Source organism: Asterias rubens, chromosome 15 (genome assembly GCF_902459465.1).
Source record: "Asterias rubens chromosome 15, eAstRub1.3, whole genome shotgun sequence".
Classification (NCBI taxonomy): Eukaryota; Metazoa; Echinodermata; class Asteroidea; order Forcipulatida; family Asteriidae; genus Asterias; species Asterias rubens.
The window spans coordinates 11815054-11833846 of record NC_047076.1 but is presented as its reverse complement, the minus strand read 5'-3'; the positions used below and the strand labels follow the sequence as shown (position 1 = coordinate 11833846).

Genomic DNA, 18793 nt, shown 5'->3' with positions numbered 1-18793 from the left:
GGTAACAGCACATTGCAAATATAATTTTGACCGATGTGGGTTTTGGTTGATCCGATAGTAATGGGAATGGATTTGCTTGAATGGGTGCATATGTAATGTGTCGTTTTGATTCACAAACTAACCACTGTATACACTGTTTACTGCAAAAAAACATAATAATTTACCATTTAATATAAAGAATACAGACAACTTGAAATTCTAAAAGTAGGATTCTTGGTAACAACCACCCCATGCCCCCAAAAAGCGAGTAAATTGTATTCAAAAGCCTTACGTAGTACAGCAAGCATCTCGCTAAAATATTTTGCTTGAAACGCCCGTTGATTGGAATTAAAATGAATCTATCGAATCTGAGAAATAATTCTTCCATGAATCGGTTTTAGAAAGTGAGTGCATCATAAATACATTGTAAGTTGTCTTTTGAGACTCTCTTTGAACGGTAAAAAATAATGCTATGCATGTTGTTAATTACATGTGCGTTTGGTATTATAAACATTCAGACATTATCAAAATATCCCCTTTATACATTTCTCGGCCAGCTTTTTTTCTTTATCAAAGATATGTTTTTTCCCTAAAAATTCCAAGGCACATTTATAAACTCTGTTCTTGATTTTTTTTCTTTTGATCAATAACTAAACTGCATTGTTGTGATCTGTTGGCGTGGCAACACTTGACGTCATCGTTACGCTCATTTACTGTAATTACTATCTGTCCTTCTGTCCTTATTTCCTGCATTATTGAGGCCCCTGTTGCGACTATTATCACAACCTTGAGATGTGAAGGTATTCTTCACCTGCAACAAATCTTCTCAAACATTGCTACATTAAACAACCATGCTAAAATTAAGCAAGGGACCCTTGTTAAATTGCTGTCGTGTGAATAGCACTTTATTTAAAGTCAATCAAAAAGTCAACCCTCCCCTGCTAAACAGTGACTCCTAAATACTCCTCAATGTTCTCTCAAAACCTAGGGACCCTAGTTAAGTTCCTGCTGTGTGAATAGCACTTTATTTAACATACATGAAAAAAGCCTACCTCCCCTGATGAACAATGACTCCTAAATACTCCTTACTTTAAAGTGCACAGCATTATTTACCTTCACCCCACTTAGCAACTCTTACAAATGACTTTGAGAAGTGCACTATCGCAGTGAGGGCTACTTGGTTCAGTTTTAAATACAGACAGGGACGTTGGGATATTTGAAAACCTTGGGGGAGGTCGGATGGTTATGCACTTCGGGATGTTGACTATAGACCCGGGGATTTGACAATTGGACTCTATCATTTTTTACCCTGCATAGTTTTAAAGGCAGTGGCCACTTGGTAATTGTCAAAGACCTGTCTTCTCACTTGCTGTATCTCAACATGTATGCACAAAATAACCAACCTGTGAAAATTTGAGCTCAATCGATTATCGAAGTTGCAAGATAATGATGAAAGAAAAAACACCCTTTTCACACGGAGTTGTGTGCTTTCAGATGCTTGATTTCGAGACCTCAAAATCTAAACGTGAGGTCCCGAAATCAAATTTCTCACAATGTTTTATACTACCAACCTCTCCCCATTACTTGTTACCAAGTAAGGTTTTATGCTAATAATTATTTTGAGTAATTACCAATAGTGTCCACTGCCTGTAAGTAGATTTTAGTAGGTGAGATGTCATTGTAGAGTAGGTACACGTGTTCAAACCAGGGACCTAAGCAAAAGAGGAAAAAAGGGTCCACGGTTCAGGATAGGTCCGCAATTGGGAAGCATGTACAGAATCAATGGTAGCTGTTGCAAAATGGTTTTGCCTCATTTGTACATCATGTACGTCAGGTTCGTGTAGTGGTATACAGTACATCTTACCTCGCCTTCCACCTCTAGGACCCTGGTTTAAAAAGTTACCCTTCCTAATGCTTTTGACATTTTAAAATATTGTGATTAAGACAAGTTTAATAGCTACCTATTTCTCCTCATTCGTTGTACCAAAAAGCAAGGTTGAACTGGTTTCTTCAGATCATTAGTCCGTATAGTTGATACTATGTACACACCGTGCCATAGCCAAGATTTTGGAGAGGGGGACCTTTTTTTAATCTACATCTTCCGATCACTTGCTCTTAAACGTTGATCGAATGCCAACTGAAACTGGAGACGTTGGAAAGCAGTGTCAATATGATGCATCATTCTATTCAAATATAACTGCTCAAGCTTCTAATGGCCAGAAAGTTTGCACTCTTATCTCAATCGCAGATTCAAGTTGCTTGTCATTCACAGTAAATGCACCTTTACATTTCCCCGCAGATTTGATTAAACTTATTCACTTTATTACCTTAAAAGAGCAGTTTTTTCCTCCCGATTCACTCCTCAAAGTCCTACAAAATCACCAGTCACCTTCAAAAAGCCACTTCAGTTCTCTTATGAATATAAAACTACGAGTCTAAAAGTGCGGACTTGATTCCTGCAAACTAGTTGAAGATTCCTTTTTTCGAGGCTAGATCTTATTTTCCTTTGACACTCCATCAAGGGTGGTGACTTCCATCTCCTGCGAGAAGGAATATTGCAAAGAGGTCTGTCTCCGGGTCTCGCCTTAAAAGGCACTGGACACCTTTGTTAATTGTCAAAGACCAGTCTTCTCACTTGGTGTGTATCTCAACATACATGTATGCTTAAAATTAACAAACCTGTGAAAGTTTGAACTCAATTGGTCATCGAAGTTGCAAAATTATAATGGAACAAAAAGCACCCTCCTTGCACAAGTTGTGTGAATTCAGATGCATGAATTGCGACCTAAGATGAGGTCTTGAATTCAGTTCAAATATTTTACTAAGAAATTACTTCATTCTCAAAAACTATGTTATATACTTTAGAGGGAGCCGTTTCTCACAATACTTTATACTAGTATCGACAGCTCTCCATTGCTTGTTACCAAGTAAGCTTTTATTTATGCTTGAACAAAATCTGTAGACGTTTGTGTTTGGTGTCAAACACAAAGTGCCCAAACCCTTTAACTCGGAGGACCTGTCCAGTGAATGACATGAGAAGAAGCGACTTGCTGAGCACTGTTCAGCCATGTAAGAGTGACCGATGAATAGCCTTGGGCATCCTAGAGACCTTGCCGCTGTGGCTGGTGCTGGCTCTTCTCTCAGTAACAAGTGTTTTCTCTGCTCGGAAGCAATAAACCGATGCTGGGCTTTTCCTGGTTTTCCTCTCTCTCTTTCCTTCTTGCGCTCATAAGAATTGATAAGTCCATGATGTGCATGGCTGATTAAGAACTGCATGGTTATTAGAAAGTACTGATACTGGTTGCAGGACTGTATGCTTCTTTTTTAAAAGGGCGAGGGCACCAAGGCATTTTCTCCTTGGTAAAGGGCACCCTTTGAGAAAATTGTAAACTTCTACTGGAGCATTTCAAGGGCACCAAGGCAGTGACCAATGGGCATTTGGAAGGGCACCCTAAGAGGAAAATTGTTAATTTTTACTGGAGCGTTTTAAAGGATTCGGGTACTTTTTGAGACACAAATTATTTTAGCATGTAAAATCCCATTAACCAGTTATGATATTATACCAAAACCATAGCATAACTGGTTAATGTGTTTTTACATGCTAAAACTGAGACGAAAATTATTTGTTTTACTCATTTCGTAAAAACTACAGCACCTCAGTTAGTAAAATTTCAAGGGAAGCTCTCTACTATCATAATCTTCAAACTGTGTAAGTTTAATGTAACTCTGTGGACATTGTGTTTTTTGTTAGGAAAAAATACATATACCCTTTAAGGACACCAAGGCAATGACTAGGGGGCATGAGGTCATTGCCTTTAATGCCTCCGTGAAGTATCAAGCCCGTGATGGCTTATTCTAAAATAATACAGTATTCTCTTTTGGTATTTTCTTCTGGTATTAAAAGGGGCACTTCTATGAGGAAAATCTGTATAGACCTTATGCATGGACGTCATCCAGCCGCCATCTTTGAGGTCAAACGGTGACGAAACAATCGAAACGCACATAGATTGGCCAATGAACAACCTCCTTTTGACCTCAAGGCGAGGGCGCCGTACTAAAATGACGTCATGTGCATAAGGTCTATTGTGTCATGGTCGAGTGGTTAAGAGCATCGAATTCAAGTTCTGCTGCTAATTCTTGAGCAAGATTCTTTACTATAATTGCTTCTCTTCACCTAGGTGTATAAATGGGTACCTGCGAGGGTAGAGATTGATATTGTGAATGGAAAGCCTTGGGAGCGATATAAACTGTTGCCCAGGTTGTATACTCACAAGGGAGCTGAGACACATTTAAAAGGGATGTTATTGGCCCTATGACCAGGGCACTAATGTAAAGCGCATTGATACGGTTATTGTGAAATGCGCTATATAAGAATTGGTTATTATAATTATTTATTATTGGAACTTTGCAAAAAGCACAGGGCACCATGGCAATGGCTGTGGGTTATTTTGAAGCCTGCATACAATTACACTAAATAGACGGGTTTAGATCGGTATCCAAATACGTAGGACACATTGAACCCATCCTAAGTTAGGACGGGTCACTCACTCGTCCTAACTCGAGATAGGATTGATCCTAGCATTTCGTTAAATTGGCTGCAGAAGCCTTTGTCACTTAAAGTCACCTGGAAATAGAATTTTTTTTCTTTCAAACAATAAAACAATTTTTTTTGTAATTGTTTGTCACGATTTATATGTTTAAAAAATATATAAAGTTGTTTGGGGGGCTGACTCCGCCTACCCCTTTTGTGACGTCAATCGGGGCAGACTTTGCCTGCAATGCGTATAGTAAACACATGTGCAAAGTACGTGTACGTCCAAGTCGTGAGTTGGTACATTTCAAAAAATGTTTTTCTGCATTCAGCAGCAATACACCTGGTCGGCATTGCCGGAAAAAAACATTTTTTTGTTTGTTTTGAAATGTACAAACTCACGATTTGGTCCGTACATGTACTTTGCATATGTGTTTACTCTACGCATTACAGGCAAAGTCTGCCTCGATTGACGTCACGAACAGCGCCCTCTCGGGTCGGGGTCTACTCTTAAATTTGTAAATAACATAAGAACTGATTTTTTAAAACCTTAGCTAACTGTTTATTCACATTCCACTCATCAAAACACATATATTAGTGACAAAAGCTTTATTTTGAAAAAATACCACTTCCAGGTGACTTTAACCAAGCCAAATCTCAGTATTTAAAGATGCCAGGAAGTTCATGATGGGCGATTTTAACCTCAGCTGGCACCCCATGTTCAATTTACACTTCATGCACTTTCAATTCCTTGGTAAAAAAAAAAAACATTTTAAATGTTGCATCTTTTCAGAGCCAATATTATCATTTCTCTAATCTGCTGATATTTGATATGGACAAATCCTAGTACTTTCTCCATGTGAGCATTTAATATTGATTGTCTTTTAAATAATGTGAGGAACTTGCCAAACTGCCAAAGTACAACCCTATAGTTATACGGATCTTGGAAAAGAATGCATTAAAAAAAAAAACATTTTAAATTTTGCATCTTTTTAAAGCCAATATTATCATTTCTCTAATGTGCCGTTATTTGATATGGGCAAGGCCTAGTACTTTCCCCATGTGAGCATAATATTTGTCTTTCAACCATTCAAGAAACTCGTATTCATGTCACGTTTTCTTAGCAGATTTCTGAAAGCTTTTTTCCCCCTTTCTCAGGAACGCTCTCCATCATATTGAATTTCAATTTTCTGAACTAGATGAGAGGGGTTTTTCTTAGTCCAATATTCATGCCTTGTCAAGCGACGGGAACCCTTTTCAATCCACCGAGGAACGCATCAGAGTTTGGTGAACTAGATTCTATTGAATGCTATTCTTTACTATAGGTCTCTATTCATAGTGTGATGCAAATAATGTGTGTCATGTCCACGAAGACTGTTCTTTTAATGAGGTAGATGATGTTGCTAGCACACAAAACATTTTTTTTCTTGACCTGGGGGTAAGCTTGGGCGATATCGATTTATTTTATTCACGATATATCGCCGACAATATATCGCGATATTCGAAAGTTGTAGAAGAGACAGTCATAGCAAAAGAGAGGTGTTCTTATGACATATTCTTCTGATTTTACTCCAAACCTATGGGGTGCGAGATGTCTCAGCTAGCAAATACATCGCGATATTTAATCGATATCGCGATATATCGCGATTATCCCGATATATCGCGATATATCGCGATATATCGATATTTCGATTAAAACCAAATTCATCCGATATCGAAATCGTTTCCAAATTAATATCGCGATATTCGATAATATCGTGATATCGCCCAAGCTTACTTGGGGGTACCATACAAGACAAACAGACACGGAACTGAAAGACGTTTTGACTCATTAAACAACATTTAAATCGTGGATATCTTGAACAGTTTAATTAGTTTCATCAAGCAAATGTCACAGTTTCTTTTATCAATGACTGCCTTTAAAACGGAAGGACGCTAATGGTGTCCTTCCGTTACCGACCTTATTAATATTCATATTTTATAAACTAAAAGTTTGTCAGCCAAAAAGAGGAGGCCATTTTGAAGGCAGTCATTTTTAAAAGAAACTGTGACATTTGCTTGATGAAACTAATTAAATTTTTAATGATATCCATGATTTAAATGTTGTTTAATGAGTCAAAACGTCCTTCCGTTACTGTGGAATTGCCCTTTGTGGAATTGTCCCTTTTTTTTCTACTCTCCCTTTTTTCACGAACAATATTTCCTGTTAAAAACAGTTCCTTCATAAAATTAAAGGAACACGTTGCCTTGGATCAGACGAGTTGGTCTATAAAAAGCGTATGTAACCGTGTGTTATAAAATGCATATGGTTGGAAAGATGTTTTAAAAGTATAATACAAAAAAGACCAACTCGACCGATCCAAGGCAACGTGTTCCTTTAATTCCGCAATGACCATCAAGGGCACACAGACAGACAAACAATAAAATATCAGATGGACCAACTGTCCCTAATGCAGTACCTTTCCTGCTTCCCCCTTTCCTGATAATAAATCAATCTTTTAATTTCCTGATAAACAATTATGAAAATTTCCCTGTTTTGAATCATTAAAGTAATTACCTGATAGATATCAGTTGGTTAGCCAATATATTGGGAGGGATTTGAACCCAGCTGACATGTTAGACCCAAAAAGCAGTGTACAGTGCTGATCACAGTTTGGTGTCGGGGTAAAGTAGTTTACAGTAAAATATGTCCTTTCCTTCATGCAATATTGATATATGACCAAACCGAACTGTCTCTCTGTACAAAAGTAAATCCATCACAAGAAACATTTACGCCGACCGATAATTCAATTTTTGACATACTGTCAGTAAATGCAATCAGAATTGAAAAAAAAAAATCAATTACATTAGTCATGTATTGCTATGACAACGCAACAACCAATGTAGAAATTAACGTTTTGTTACTTGGGAAATACAGTATTTCTGCTAGCCAATAGAAATTGAAGAAAATCAATTTAACTATTTCTTTATGTATCTCAAAGTCACAGGAAAAGATAAGACTTTGCTGAACTGTTTGTAAAAAATGACTCGGGGAGAATCCTGTAAACAAATTGTAACAATAAAAACAAAATCTTGCCTAAAAGTTTTATTTTATCACCAGGCCCCAATTGTAAAGAACATTTTATTTTCAGGTAAAGCCTTTCTCAAAGGCTAAAATCTTTTCAGGACACAGACGTAAGGAGGCAACCAATAGAAACTAAACAAACAAAAGACACAAAAGAACAAATCCCATATTAAAATACTTTAAAAAAAACACAAATTTGATCAGATATGGTGACCGTTTTGCTCATTTATTTGTTACCTGTACGTAAAGAATCTAAACTAACTGGCAAGACACAAAAGAATAAAGATTTATTTGATAAGATAAATTGTGACTTTTTTGCTCGTTTATTTTTTGCTCATTTATTCTGGTATGATTTTATAATAGATTTCAAGGGAAGGTACACGTTTGGTGATTACCCAAAAACAAATATTAACTTAAAAACTGACTTGGTAACGAGCATTGGAGAGCTGTTTATGGTATAAAATATTGTGGGAAACGACTCCCTCTGAAGTAACGTAGTTTTTGAGAAAGAGGTTATTTCTCACTAAAATAATAAAAGACTTCTAGCTAGAAGTCTTTTATTCTTATCTGAAAGCACACAATTGCGTCCAACAAGGGTGTTTTTTCTTTCACAATTTTCTTGCAACGTCGATGACCAATTGAGCCAAAATTTTCACAGGCTTGTTATTTTATGGTTATGATGGGATACACCAAGTGAGAAGACTGGTCTTTGACAGTTACCAAACGTGTACCTTCCCTTTAATAGGCCTGGGTTTTTTTGCTCATTTATTTTCATACGAGTTTCAGTTTATTGTAGATTTAATAGGCCTTTTCTCGTGAGGCTTTTCATTTGAAACGATAAGCTTCGCTAGATGTGTGTACAAACACACAGCAATCAGCCGTGCACACCGTTAGTACTATTCATTAGCTTGGTCAAAATGGCTCCCTAGCAACAGGTTGACAGGGTTACCGTGACAATCGTGACATGCATTCATCGTGGTATCACCCGAATGAGTAAATTAAATTTGAATTGAATTTATTTGATAGAGGGGAAAAAAGAAAGCTAACATTGAAACGTCTGTCTGTTTGTGCACTAAAACCTGCCCCAGAAAACAATTAAGGGGAATTTGATTACGCTGTCGGCTTATACAGAATGCATGCTTTCTTCAGAAGGTTAAGGCAAGATAACTCAGAAATAATTGTTTATGAGACATTGGTGTATCGTAGCAGAGAGTGTTATTGACCGGTTTCAGGCTAAATTTAAGTTCATTTTAAGGTCACTAAATTGGTTGGAGATGTTCACCTTGTTTACCATCATCACAAACAGTAAACAATAAAAAATAATATAATGATAATAAGCTAGCATTTATAGAGCGCCTTTTCCAGAAGTTACAAAGCACTAGGATGTGTCCCAGAAAATAATTGAAAATAAATTTGATTACGCAGTCGGCTTACAGAATGCAAGCTTTGTTTGAAGGTTAAAGCAAGATAACTCGAAAATAATTGTTTATGAGACTTTGGTGTATTGAGTCAGAGAGTATTAATACTTGGTGTCTATGTTATTCAATTTTGTGTTTTTCAATTTCATTTTAAGGTCATTAAAGCCATTGGACCCTTTCGGTAAACAGTATTGTCCAAGGCCCACACTTCGTGTATCACAACTTCTATATCAAATAACAAACCTGTTAAAATTTAGGCTCAATTAGTCTTTGGAGTCGGGAGAAAATAACGGGAAAACCCACCCTTGTATCCGCGCGTTTCGCAGTGTCATGACATGTGTTTAAAATAAATCCGTAATTCTCGTTAACGAGAATTGATATTGTTTTACTGTTTTCTCAAAAAGTAAAGCATTTCATGGAATAATAATTTCAAGAGAAGTATTTCACCACTACCTTCTGTAAACCCTGTAAGTTATTTGTAAATCTGTGAACTTTTTTTTTTTTCTGTACCGAAAGGGTCCAATGGCTTTAAAGAGGTTGAAGAGTTTTTCCTTGCTTATCATCATTACAAATAATAAACAATAGATAATATTATTATGATAATAAGCTGGCATTCATAGAGTGCTTTTTCCAGAAGTTGTAAAGCACTAGGATGTATCAAACACAAAACTTAAAACAAAGAGGGCCCAAAATAAAAAACAAAATGGGTCTTCAGTTATTTCTTGAATAATTCAAGTGAGGTTGTTTTTCTGCAGCTATATCAGGAAGTTAATTCCACAGAGCTAGTCCCCCATTGGATCCAACTGTTTTATTGACTTTTAATCAAAGGGGGCATTTCAGATAGAAGTTGCACCATTTAAAAAATATTCCTGAAAATTTTGAGCAGTTTTGTCCATGTACAGGTAGGAAGAATATTCCGTAATCGAAACACACAATCTAAAAAGCGTTTCATGCAGAAACTTTTCTCGAAATGGTAATCTTTTGAACCCTTTTCTCTATATAACCAAAATCCTTTGAAGGGAATTGTTGACAGACGAGTGCTTCCTACCAACAGGCATGCAACTTTTCCTCGGCTCAGCCGATTTCCTCTTTTTTCTAATCTCAGTTTTACCATTCCAAATTGAAAAATACTATACAAAATCATTGAACTTGTGTAGTTTTCCTCTTTTTTGGTGCAGTTACAGTTGCATGCCTGTACCAAGCAAGCTTTTATGGTCATGAATTTTTGGAGTAATTACCGAAGAAATACTTTCCCTATAAGTATAACAGTCACTATGCCTCTTGAAAGCCAATGGATAATGCAACAGAACCTTTGTTGACTAAGCCGATAATCAAACACGGTTGAGATGGGAACGGTAAACATATCGTTGTATGCCACCCTGGGTGTAAAGGTCCTTTCTCTAGTCTATGGTTCAACTAATGTTTTCTTGTTGACTTCCAGTCCGATATTTTGTCTTTAAAAGGGCAAGGCCACTTTCATTTTGCAAAGGGCACTTCCATTGGAAATCTTTAAAGTCTATGGGAAATTTGTTGAAGGGGCACCTAGGCCAAGACCAGGGTATCGAAGGCCAATATTAGGGCAACGAATGTTATGGCCTCCAGGCTCTCTGGCCACCATGTAATTCCAGGCTTGTATCAGGGCTCCAATGTTTGGGGGAAAACCCACAAGACTGCATGACTTGTAGCTAAGCGTACTGGACCGGGATTATATGATTGTGCTAAGCATGAAATTTGGGCCAGGATGGCAGACTCTGTTTTTTGCCTTGAATGCAAGTGTACAGCTTTCACTTTTTACTCTTTTTATCCGAACTGTCAGGGGGACACATTAATATCTGATCCAATTTTCCTATTAACGGTAATACATTTTTTACGCCAATATACCCCGTTCAATACGTGCCTGCACCTGCCCCATCATCATGATAATACCACGGGGTACGTGTCAATTTTTCATGTTCCGTCATGGCTCTTAGCAAAACATGGCTACATTAAAACGGGACCGTGACCCGGATTCGTCAGTTTGGAAATTGATTTCTGAATAGGTCCGTGGTAGAAATTGAGAGATGGGCACACGTCTTAATCTATAAAAGAGGGTGTTTCAAGTCAACAGAAACGCAGGGTTAAACTGCTGTCGGCAGGATTGTTTGCAGATTTTCGTGGTGCAAAAGACCCACTCCCTTTGGCTCCACAAATTTCAATCCCTCCTCCCCAACCTCCACCAGAAAGAAAATGGAGAATCGGTGTTCAAATGTTGAACAATCATTAAAAAATAAGAATGCTAATAATTTGCAGTTCTTAGCTTTTACACTCAGTTGTCTTGAAACACAATTTCATGCCTCGAAACAACCCACGACGCCCACAACATTTGCGGTGGTGCCCTATGATTTTGCTGTGGTGCCCTTGGATTTTGTTGTGGTGCCCTTGGATTTTGTTGTGGTGCCCTTGGATTTTGTTGTGGTGCCCTTGGATTTTGTTGTGGTGCCCTTGGATTTTGTTGTGGTGCCCTTGGATTCTGTTGTGGTGCCCTTGGATTTTGTTGTGGTGCCCTTGGATTTTGTTGTGGTGCCCTTGGATTTTGTTGTGGTGCCCTTGGTTTTTGTTGTGGTGCCCTTGGATTTTGTTGTGGTGCCCTTGGATTTTGTTGTGGTGCCCTTGGATTTTGTTGTGGTGCCCTTGGATTTTGTTGTGGTGCCCTTGGATTTTGTTGTGGTGCCCTTGGATTCTGTTGTGGTGCCCTTGGATTTTGTTGTGGTGCCCTTGGATTTTGTTGTGGTGCCCTTGGATTTTGTTGTGGTGCCCTTGGATTTTGTTGTGGTGCCCTTGGATCTTGTTGTGGTGCCCTTGGATCTTGTTGTGGTGCCCTTGGATCTTGTTGTGGTGCCCTTGGATTTTGTTGTGGTGCCCTTGGATTTTGTTGTGGTGCCCTTGGATTTTGTTGTGGTGCCCTTGGATTTTGTTGTGGTGCCCTTGGATTTTGTTGTGGTGCCCTTGGATTTTGTTGTGGTGCCCTTGGATTTTGTTGTGGTGCCCTTACATACTTAGATTTTTCTCTTAGAGTGCCCCTTACCTGAGGAAAATTGCTGTGTCTCTTCAAAAGCAAAGTTCAAAACCTGCACTTTTGCACAATAATTGTTTATGCCCTTTCTTTTTATTATGTCCTTCTTCCATATGACGGATATTAAACCAACATTTCCCCCACTTTTGTAAACGCAGCGCTGAAAATTTTAATTCAGGAAAAACTGGCTCTTCAAAAGTTCCAGACCTCGCGTTGAGGGACTTCAGTCAACTTACTCCCTTTCTAGTAACTTTTCTTTCTGTTCTTCTTGACAATGTTCCATTGACAGATAGTAAACCAATTTTTCCCCCACTTTAGTGAATGCATGAATGAAAATTCAAATTGGCAAAAAAACGGGACCCTTCAAGAATTCCAGACCTCACGTTTTGGGACTTGAGTCAACCTGTGGACGCACCTGAGCATCCATGGTAGAGTTGTAACTCAAGAGGGGGTTCGTACATTCAACTCGCGGATGTCTGACGAATATCAATGACGCTTGATTTACGCAAAATGCTTATAAGTGCCGAGAATAACTAGTTTTGACGTCATTTAAACAGCAAAGCTGCGCATCTTGCTCCAAAACTGTCCTGTTCAATTCATCAAATTCAGAAGCCTTCCAAAAAGTGATTTCTTCCTTGTATGTTTTTACCCGTTGGTACGCATGATTTTGTTAGCGTCAATTTTGAAAATAAATTGCCCATGACAACATCAGTGTTTTTAAAACAAAGTCGACGGGAGGAAGAGCCCTTTGAAACATTCATGGAAAACAATGTAATACAAGAGAACCTTTGACTCGAGTACATCGTTTAAGCCAATCGACGCTTCATCTGACGCATTGAGTTGACTCTTAGATAATAATTTCCAATGTCGCCGTGGTCACTTCTGTAAAATGTTCGCTGTCAAATGAAGTGTTTTGGTTAATAGTCATCCGAGAGGTAAAAACTCAGCATGTTAATATTTTTGTAGAGCACTGTGAATGCGTTAACTGTGAAGCGTAAATTATTCACACGTTTTTTACCTTGGATGAAAGGGTGATCTCTGCCAATGGCATTCACGCTTTGCTGCTGTGTGTCGTTGACGTAAACCTGTATAACTGCTGACGTGCTATATGCCCTACTTGTTGTAAATATAAAAGTGCTTTATGAACGATCTATTCTCTTACAGTATCTGACATGGCTAATAAGAGTTTGATTGATTTGAATAGTGAAAAAGATGTATCCCATGCATGTACATGTACTAGCAAGAGCTCAATTTTTTTATTTTAATATTCACAGGATTGAAGGGTTTTTGGTTCAAAATTTTGTGGTGGACCAGAAGGTATTGTACAAGACCACAGTTTTTAAGGAATGTTACACGATTGGTAAGAAACAAAAATCGTGAAGATCACAGATTTACATCAAACTTACACGGGCTAATGATGATGATAGTTGAAAATATCCCTTGAAATATTTCTGTCTGAAATGTCATATTCGATGAGAAATAAATAGTCTAACTTCTTGTTTGGAGTTTATTGCTCAGTGAGCATTTTAATCATTTTTATTTTGGCATCGATGCAGTGCAAAATTTGTAATCGGTTTTGCACTATTCTCTTGTGACCCAGATAGACGATCGATCTTGAACTTCTACAGGTTTGTCAGTTTATGTATATGGTGGATTACATAAAGTGCGCACACTGCCAACAACTGTTTTGTTAGTAAAAACCAATTCTGTAATGTTCCTTTAACAAAGGTTTTACACAATGAGGTAGCCTATTAAAACAAATAAAAATAAACAAAAAATAAATAGGGGAAAAAAAGGCAATGAAAAGGATTTTTCATTTTGTTACAAATCGTTACAGTGAGAACCTTAGAGCCAGTCTGAGCAAGCTTCTTAGCACAGAAAGAATTGCTTAGCAAAACAGGTTACCTGCCAAAAATTACATTGTAGTGTACATTAGTTGTGACTAAACCCCTGTTAATTTGTGCTTAGCAAATACACTTTTCCTGCTTACCAAGTTGCGCCCTACATGTATAACCCCATCAACCTTGTAGACGATTGTCTATAACAGCAATGATGTTGTTCCGTTGCTAGGCAAGGTTCAATGTACACAATTGACGTCGGTAACCACAATTTGATTTTTTGTACACCAGAGTTTTTGTTGAAGCCATTGCTTTTGTGCATAGATTATTACTGGTAATGAATCAAGTGGCATGACCGTGAATAAAATAAGATCTCCTGACGGTTTAATTAAAAAGAAAAAAAAGAGGAAATTCCACCAAATGATTGCGGCAACTCAAAGAAATTTGAATATTGGAACATAGCTGTAGGCTACCAATTATAAAACCTTGATAAATATTTGGAAAGCTTGTTAAATTATATATCAATTTGAGGGAACGAAAATGTTCGCCTTCAATTAAAGAGTTTAACGCTTCCCTGAAAATATAACTTCATAATCGGAGCAGTCTATCTGATGTGAAAGGTATGAAAGGCACTGGACACCTTTGGTAATTGCCAAAAACCAGTCTTCTCATTTGGTGTATCTCAACATATATGCATAAAATTTCACGGGAAGGGTCCATTGAACGGTTCCAAAGGTATATTTTACCTGTACACGTAGGGTCATACATGTACGTATATTGGTCATGTCGGTAACTCCCAACAATTAACGACCATGAAACCATACTATCACCGGTGCCATTTTATAAACTAATGTAAAATATTAATATTCTGGTGGCAGTGTTTCTATATGATATACACCTTATAATCAGTTCTTTGTTCTTAGTCATTACAATGGAGTGAGTGTGAGGCAAGTCTGGGAAGTCCAAATATGGGGCAATCGTCCACACTCTCATTTGTTTAGTACGCCCCCCTTCTTAATCCAGCCAAACATAATCCTGTATGTATAATTATTCAAATGTCCCTTTAATGAAGTAGGAAACAATCCCTTATATGGTTACAATTTGTGTAAGAAAGCATCTTGCTCTTTCCTTTATAAACCCGTGTAATTTCAAGTTGAGCACAGTGAGAGCCTCCGCCAACAGTCGTACATTAATAGTAACTTCAACCATCAATCCTGTGTCGTTGCGTACCTTCGTATAGTCTAAGAGAATATAGCCTGACTGGTTATAATACTTTGCAGCTAGTGATAATAAAAACTATTCTGAGAAAAGACTCTCTTCGAGGTAATATGGTTTGGGATAATTTTTCACTCAGAATCATTTGAATCTGAGACACGATTTATGCATGAGTCGTTTCTTGGATTTCTGCGAGGGTAGATTTAATTGAAATGGTGATCAGTTTCCATACGTTGTAAGGGGAGACAGATTGTAGAGCTATACGTGTTATCGTCTTACCCTTTGGTTGCATAATTATCCTTCAATCAGAAAAAAAGGAAAAAGGAGAGCAAGAAAAAAAAAACTCATGTTTTTCTTTCAGTCGGGGATCAAATAAGCTGTCCTGACACTTGCGAGAGTCCACTTATTTTCACTAGAACAGGCTACAAAACTGTAAATTTACAGACTGTACAGCATGTTTGTTAGGGTATTTGTTGGGGCGTGTGTTTCTTCTTCTTTTTTTTCTTCTGGGTGTTTGTGACATGATGTCAAAAGCACAAAGCACTGAGTTTTTTTTTATTACTTTTTTTGCAACTACTGCATCTCTTTGGAATTTCTTGCCTGGTGCATGTTTCCCTTTAACCTACAACCTAGATTGTTTTGAAGCCGTTATACACTTTCGGTACAGAGAAAAAGAAAAAAAAGTTCACAGATCTACAAATAATTTACAGGGTTTACAGAAGGTACATGTATGTGGTGAAAGACTTCTCTTGAAATATTGTTCCATGAAATGCTTTACTTTTTGAGAAAACATTAAAACAATATCAATTCTCGATAGCGAGAATTACGGATTGATTATGAACACATGTCATGACACGGCGAAATGCGCGAAAACAGGAGTGGGTTTTCCCGTTATTTTCTCCCGACTCCGATGACTGATTGAGCCTAAATTTTCACAGGTTTGTTATTTTATATTTAAGTTGTGATACACGAAGTGTGGGACTTGGACAATACTGTTTACCGAAAGTGTATAATGGCTTTAAGAGGAATATCAATTCCTATCTTCAGCTCATCTGAGCTATTTGTTCACATTTAATAATTGTTCTCCTTATGGAGTGGCTTTTTGCCTTGTTTTGGGGGTAAACTTGCTAACGCCCCACCCCCCCCCCAAAAAAAAAAACCCCAAAAAACCCAAAAAACAAAAAACAAACAAACAATTTTTTTTTTAAATAAAGAATTTGAAGATTGATTGAGCCTAAATGTTCACAGGCGTTTTACTGTTATGCTAATATGTTTGTATGTTGGGATTATATACGTACCAAGTTAGCATACAGGTCTTTGACAATTACCAAAAGTATACCATGCCTTCAAAAATTGTTACAACATTGTGAAAAGCCTGCTAATGTGATGAAAGATAAGTTGTCTCTTTTGTGTGTGTGCGTTTCCAGTCCGGTTCAATTCTACCTCGTTATTTTGATATGCGCGGATCATGTCTCCTTGAGGGCTATGTAAATAGATCTATCAAAACAAACATGTACTGCTTGTTAATAAATATTGAACGGGATAAATATGAGATTTATGTAAACTGTTTGGAACACGCGGAGACCTTTGGTTCCGATTCAACAGGGATTGTGGACCGATCTTCTAAAATGTCAAGGTGTTTTAGAAAGTGCAATGTTTTTCATAACACAGGGCTTGAAATTGGGAGAAAAAAACCCACAAGACTGATGATGAGCTTGTAGATCAAAATGTTTACTGGATCAACATATTTTTGTGCAAGACCAGAATCAAAATGAGAAAAATAACTCTGTTCCTGGCAACATACTGGTACTCAATTTTATAAATGTTAAATTTGCATCGGGTTTGCAGTACCCGCTGCTAAAATGTAGGATTCAAACTGCCTCTAGCTACTGGGCAATCTCGGTAGTCCAGTTGGTAAGACACTGCTCTGAGTTACGCGGGGGGTCGTGGGTTTGGGTCCTGCCCGAGTGTTGTGGCGGTGATTTTTTTTCACAGACATCGGTGTATAAAATAAACAGTTCGCATTTCAATGTTTTGATTTGAGAAACAATTGCACTGATACATTTATCAAAATGACTGAAGATTTATCTCATCTCTTGCGGTATACATTACACATTTTTATCTGAAAAACACCTTTTTTGTTTTCTTTTTGTAAACCACCTTCAAAATTTCATCAGAAATGCACAGGGGAAAGTTTCCTACCAATTCTCATGCACACCCAAAACGAGTGCCAGTCTGCAACCGGATCCCCATAATAATAATAATTGAAGGGGCACAGCAGTTTGGCTCTGGTGAGGTGCACCTCTATGAGGAAAATTTCAATTTGTATGCAAAGGGCACCACAGCAAAAGCACAGGACACCACGGCAAACATGGCAAAAGCACAGGGCACCACAGCAACTGATGTGGGTGCTGTGGATTAATTTGATGTCCGGTGCAAGTAACTCGGCTCCAAACCAATGTGTTTTCTGTGTAATCTGTAAGGTTAGAAGCCTCGTCAAATTGAGTCGGGTCTTTCAAATTTCTGTAGGATCTGTAAAGTTTCCTCCCCTAGGCATGATAACACTCCACAAGTTGTTTCTGATCCAACGATATTCTCAAATTACTATGTATACTGCTCCTGCAGCTCAAATTCCCTCCTACTCGGCAAATAGTGGGTTGAGATAACAAAATCCTTGAACATTATGTGGATGCTGCTAGTGTCACATTAAACGGCAATCACTCTGAGCAGTATTTTATGTGGTAATTTCAGTAGAATCTGCACTCAAACACAAATTTTGCAGTCTCAGTTTCACTGAAATCGAAATGTCTTTTTATTTGATCAGGTTTTGTTTTTTACTTAAGGTTTTGTAGATTTACTTTTAGAGAGATCTTGAATTGAAATTTAGTATAATCCTTTTTTGTTTGGAAAAACATTAGACTGCAGGACTAAAATTACTGGACTCTGGCTGGTGGTCGTGTGAATATTATAAGCCCTTTATCTTGTAGGCATTATTGGAGGTCTCCACTAGTTGCGTGGGATTCAAACCCACGATATTTGCATTGCTAGACACCGACCTAGCCCGATGGCAGTTCAAATCCACTGCAGCAACCATTTCATGTTAATTTTGCATCGGGGATAAAGAATATAATTTGTTTTTTTACCCTACTCCGATATAATTAAGCACTGTATACTCAGTACTTTTCCTGAATCCTGGTCATTGGTGTATGGGTAAAAAATAAAAAATAACAAAATCATATTTCTGCATCGATCCAGGAAAATGTAGACATCCTGAGGTTACTGAAATGTTAAAAATTAAGAATTTTTTATATTGTCTGTTTCAGATTCTTGCTAATCTGTTCATCTTCGTTTGCGGCAACCTCGCTGGTGTCTTCACCCATTACCCAACGGAAGCTGCACAGAGACAGGCATTCCTAGAGACAAGGAGGTGTATAGAGGCCAGACTCACCACACAAAGAGAAAATCAAGAACAGGTACAGACAATTCTCTTTCTTCTGATGTCTGGATTTTTCATTGTTCTTGCTAATTTGTCCTTGTACTGTCCCCGTTTGTCAGTAGGTGGATGTCTTGTTGATCCCAGATCTTGCTGGTGAACGAGCCTTTTCATTTTTCTCCCTGCATTGTCCCCATTCTTCTCAAAGTGATGTCTTGAAGTTCCCAGATCTTGCATCCGGGTCTTGTGATCGAGTCTTTTCA

General features: G+C 37.8%; 1 protein-coding gene across 1 annotated transcript in view; it reads left to right on the top strand.

Annotated features, from left to right (window-relative positions):
* LOC117300271 (adenylate cyclase type 5-like) overlaps nucleotides 1–18793 on the top strand; it is a 128576-nt gene that overhangs the window by 32311 nt on the left and 77472 nt on the right. The window contains exon 3 of the mRNA XM_033784005.1: nucleotides 18421–18570. Coding sequence (XP_033639896.1) covers nucleotides 18421–18570 — 150 coding nt within the window. The remainder of the gene's footprint in view (nucleotides 1–18420; nucleotides 18571–18793) is intronic.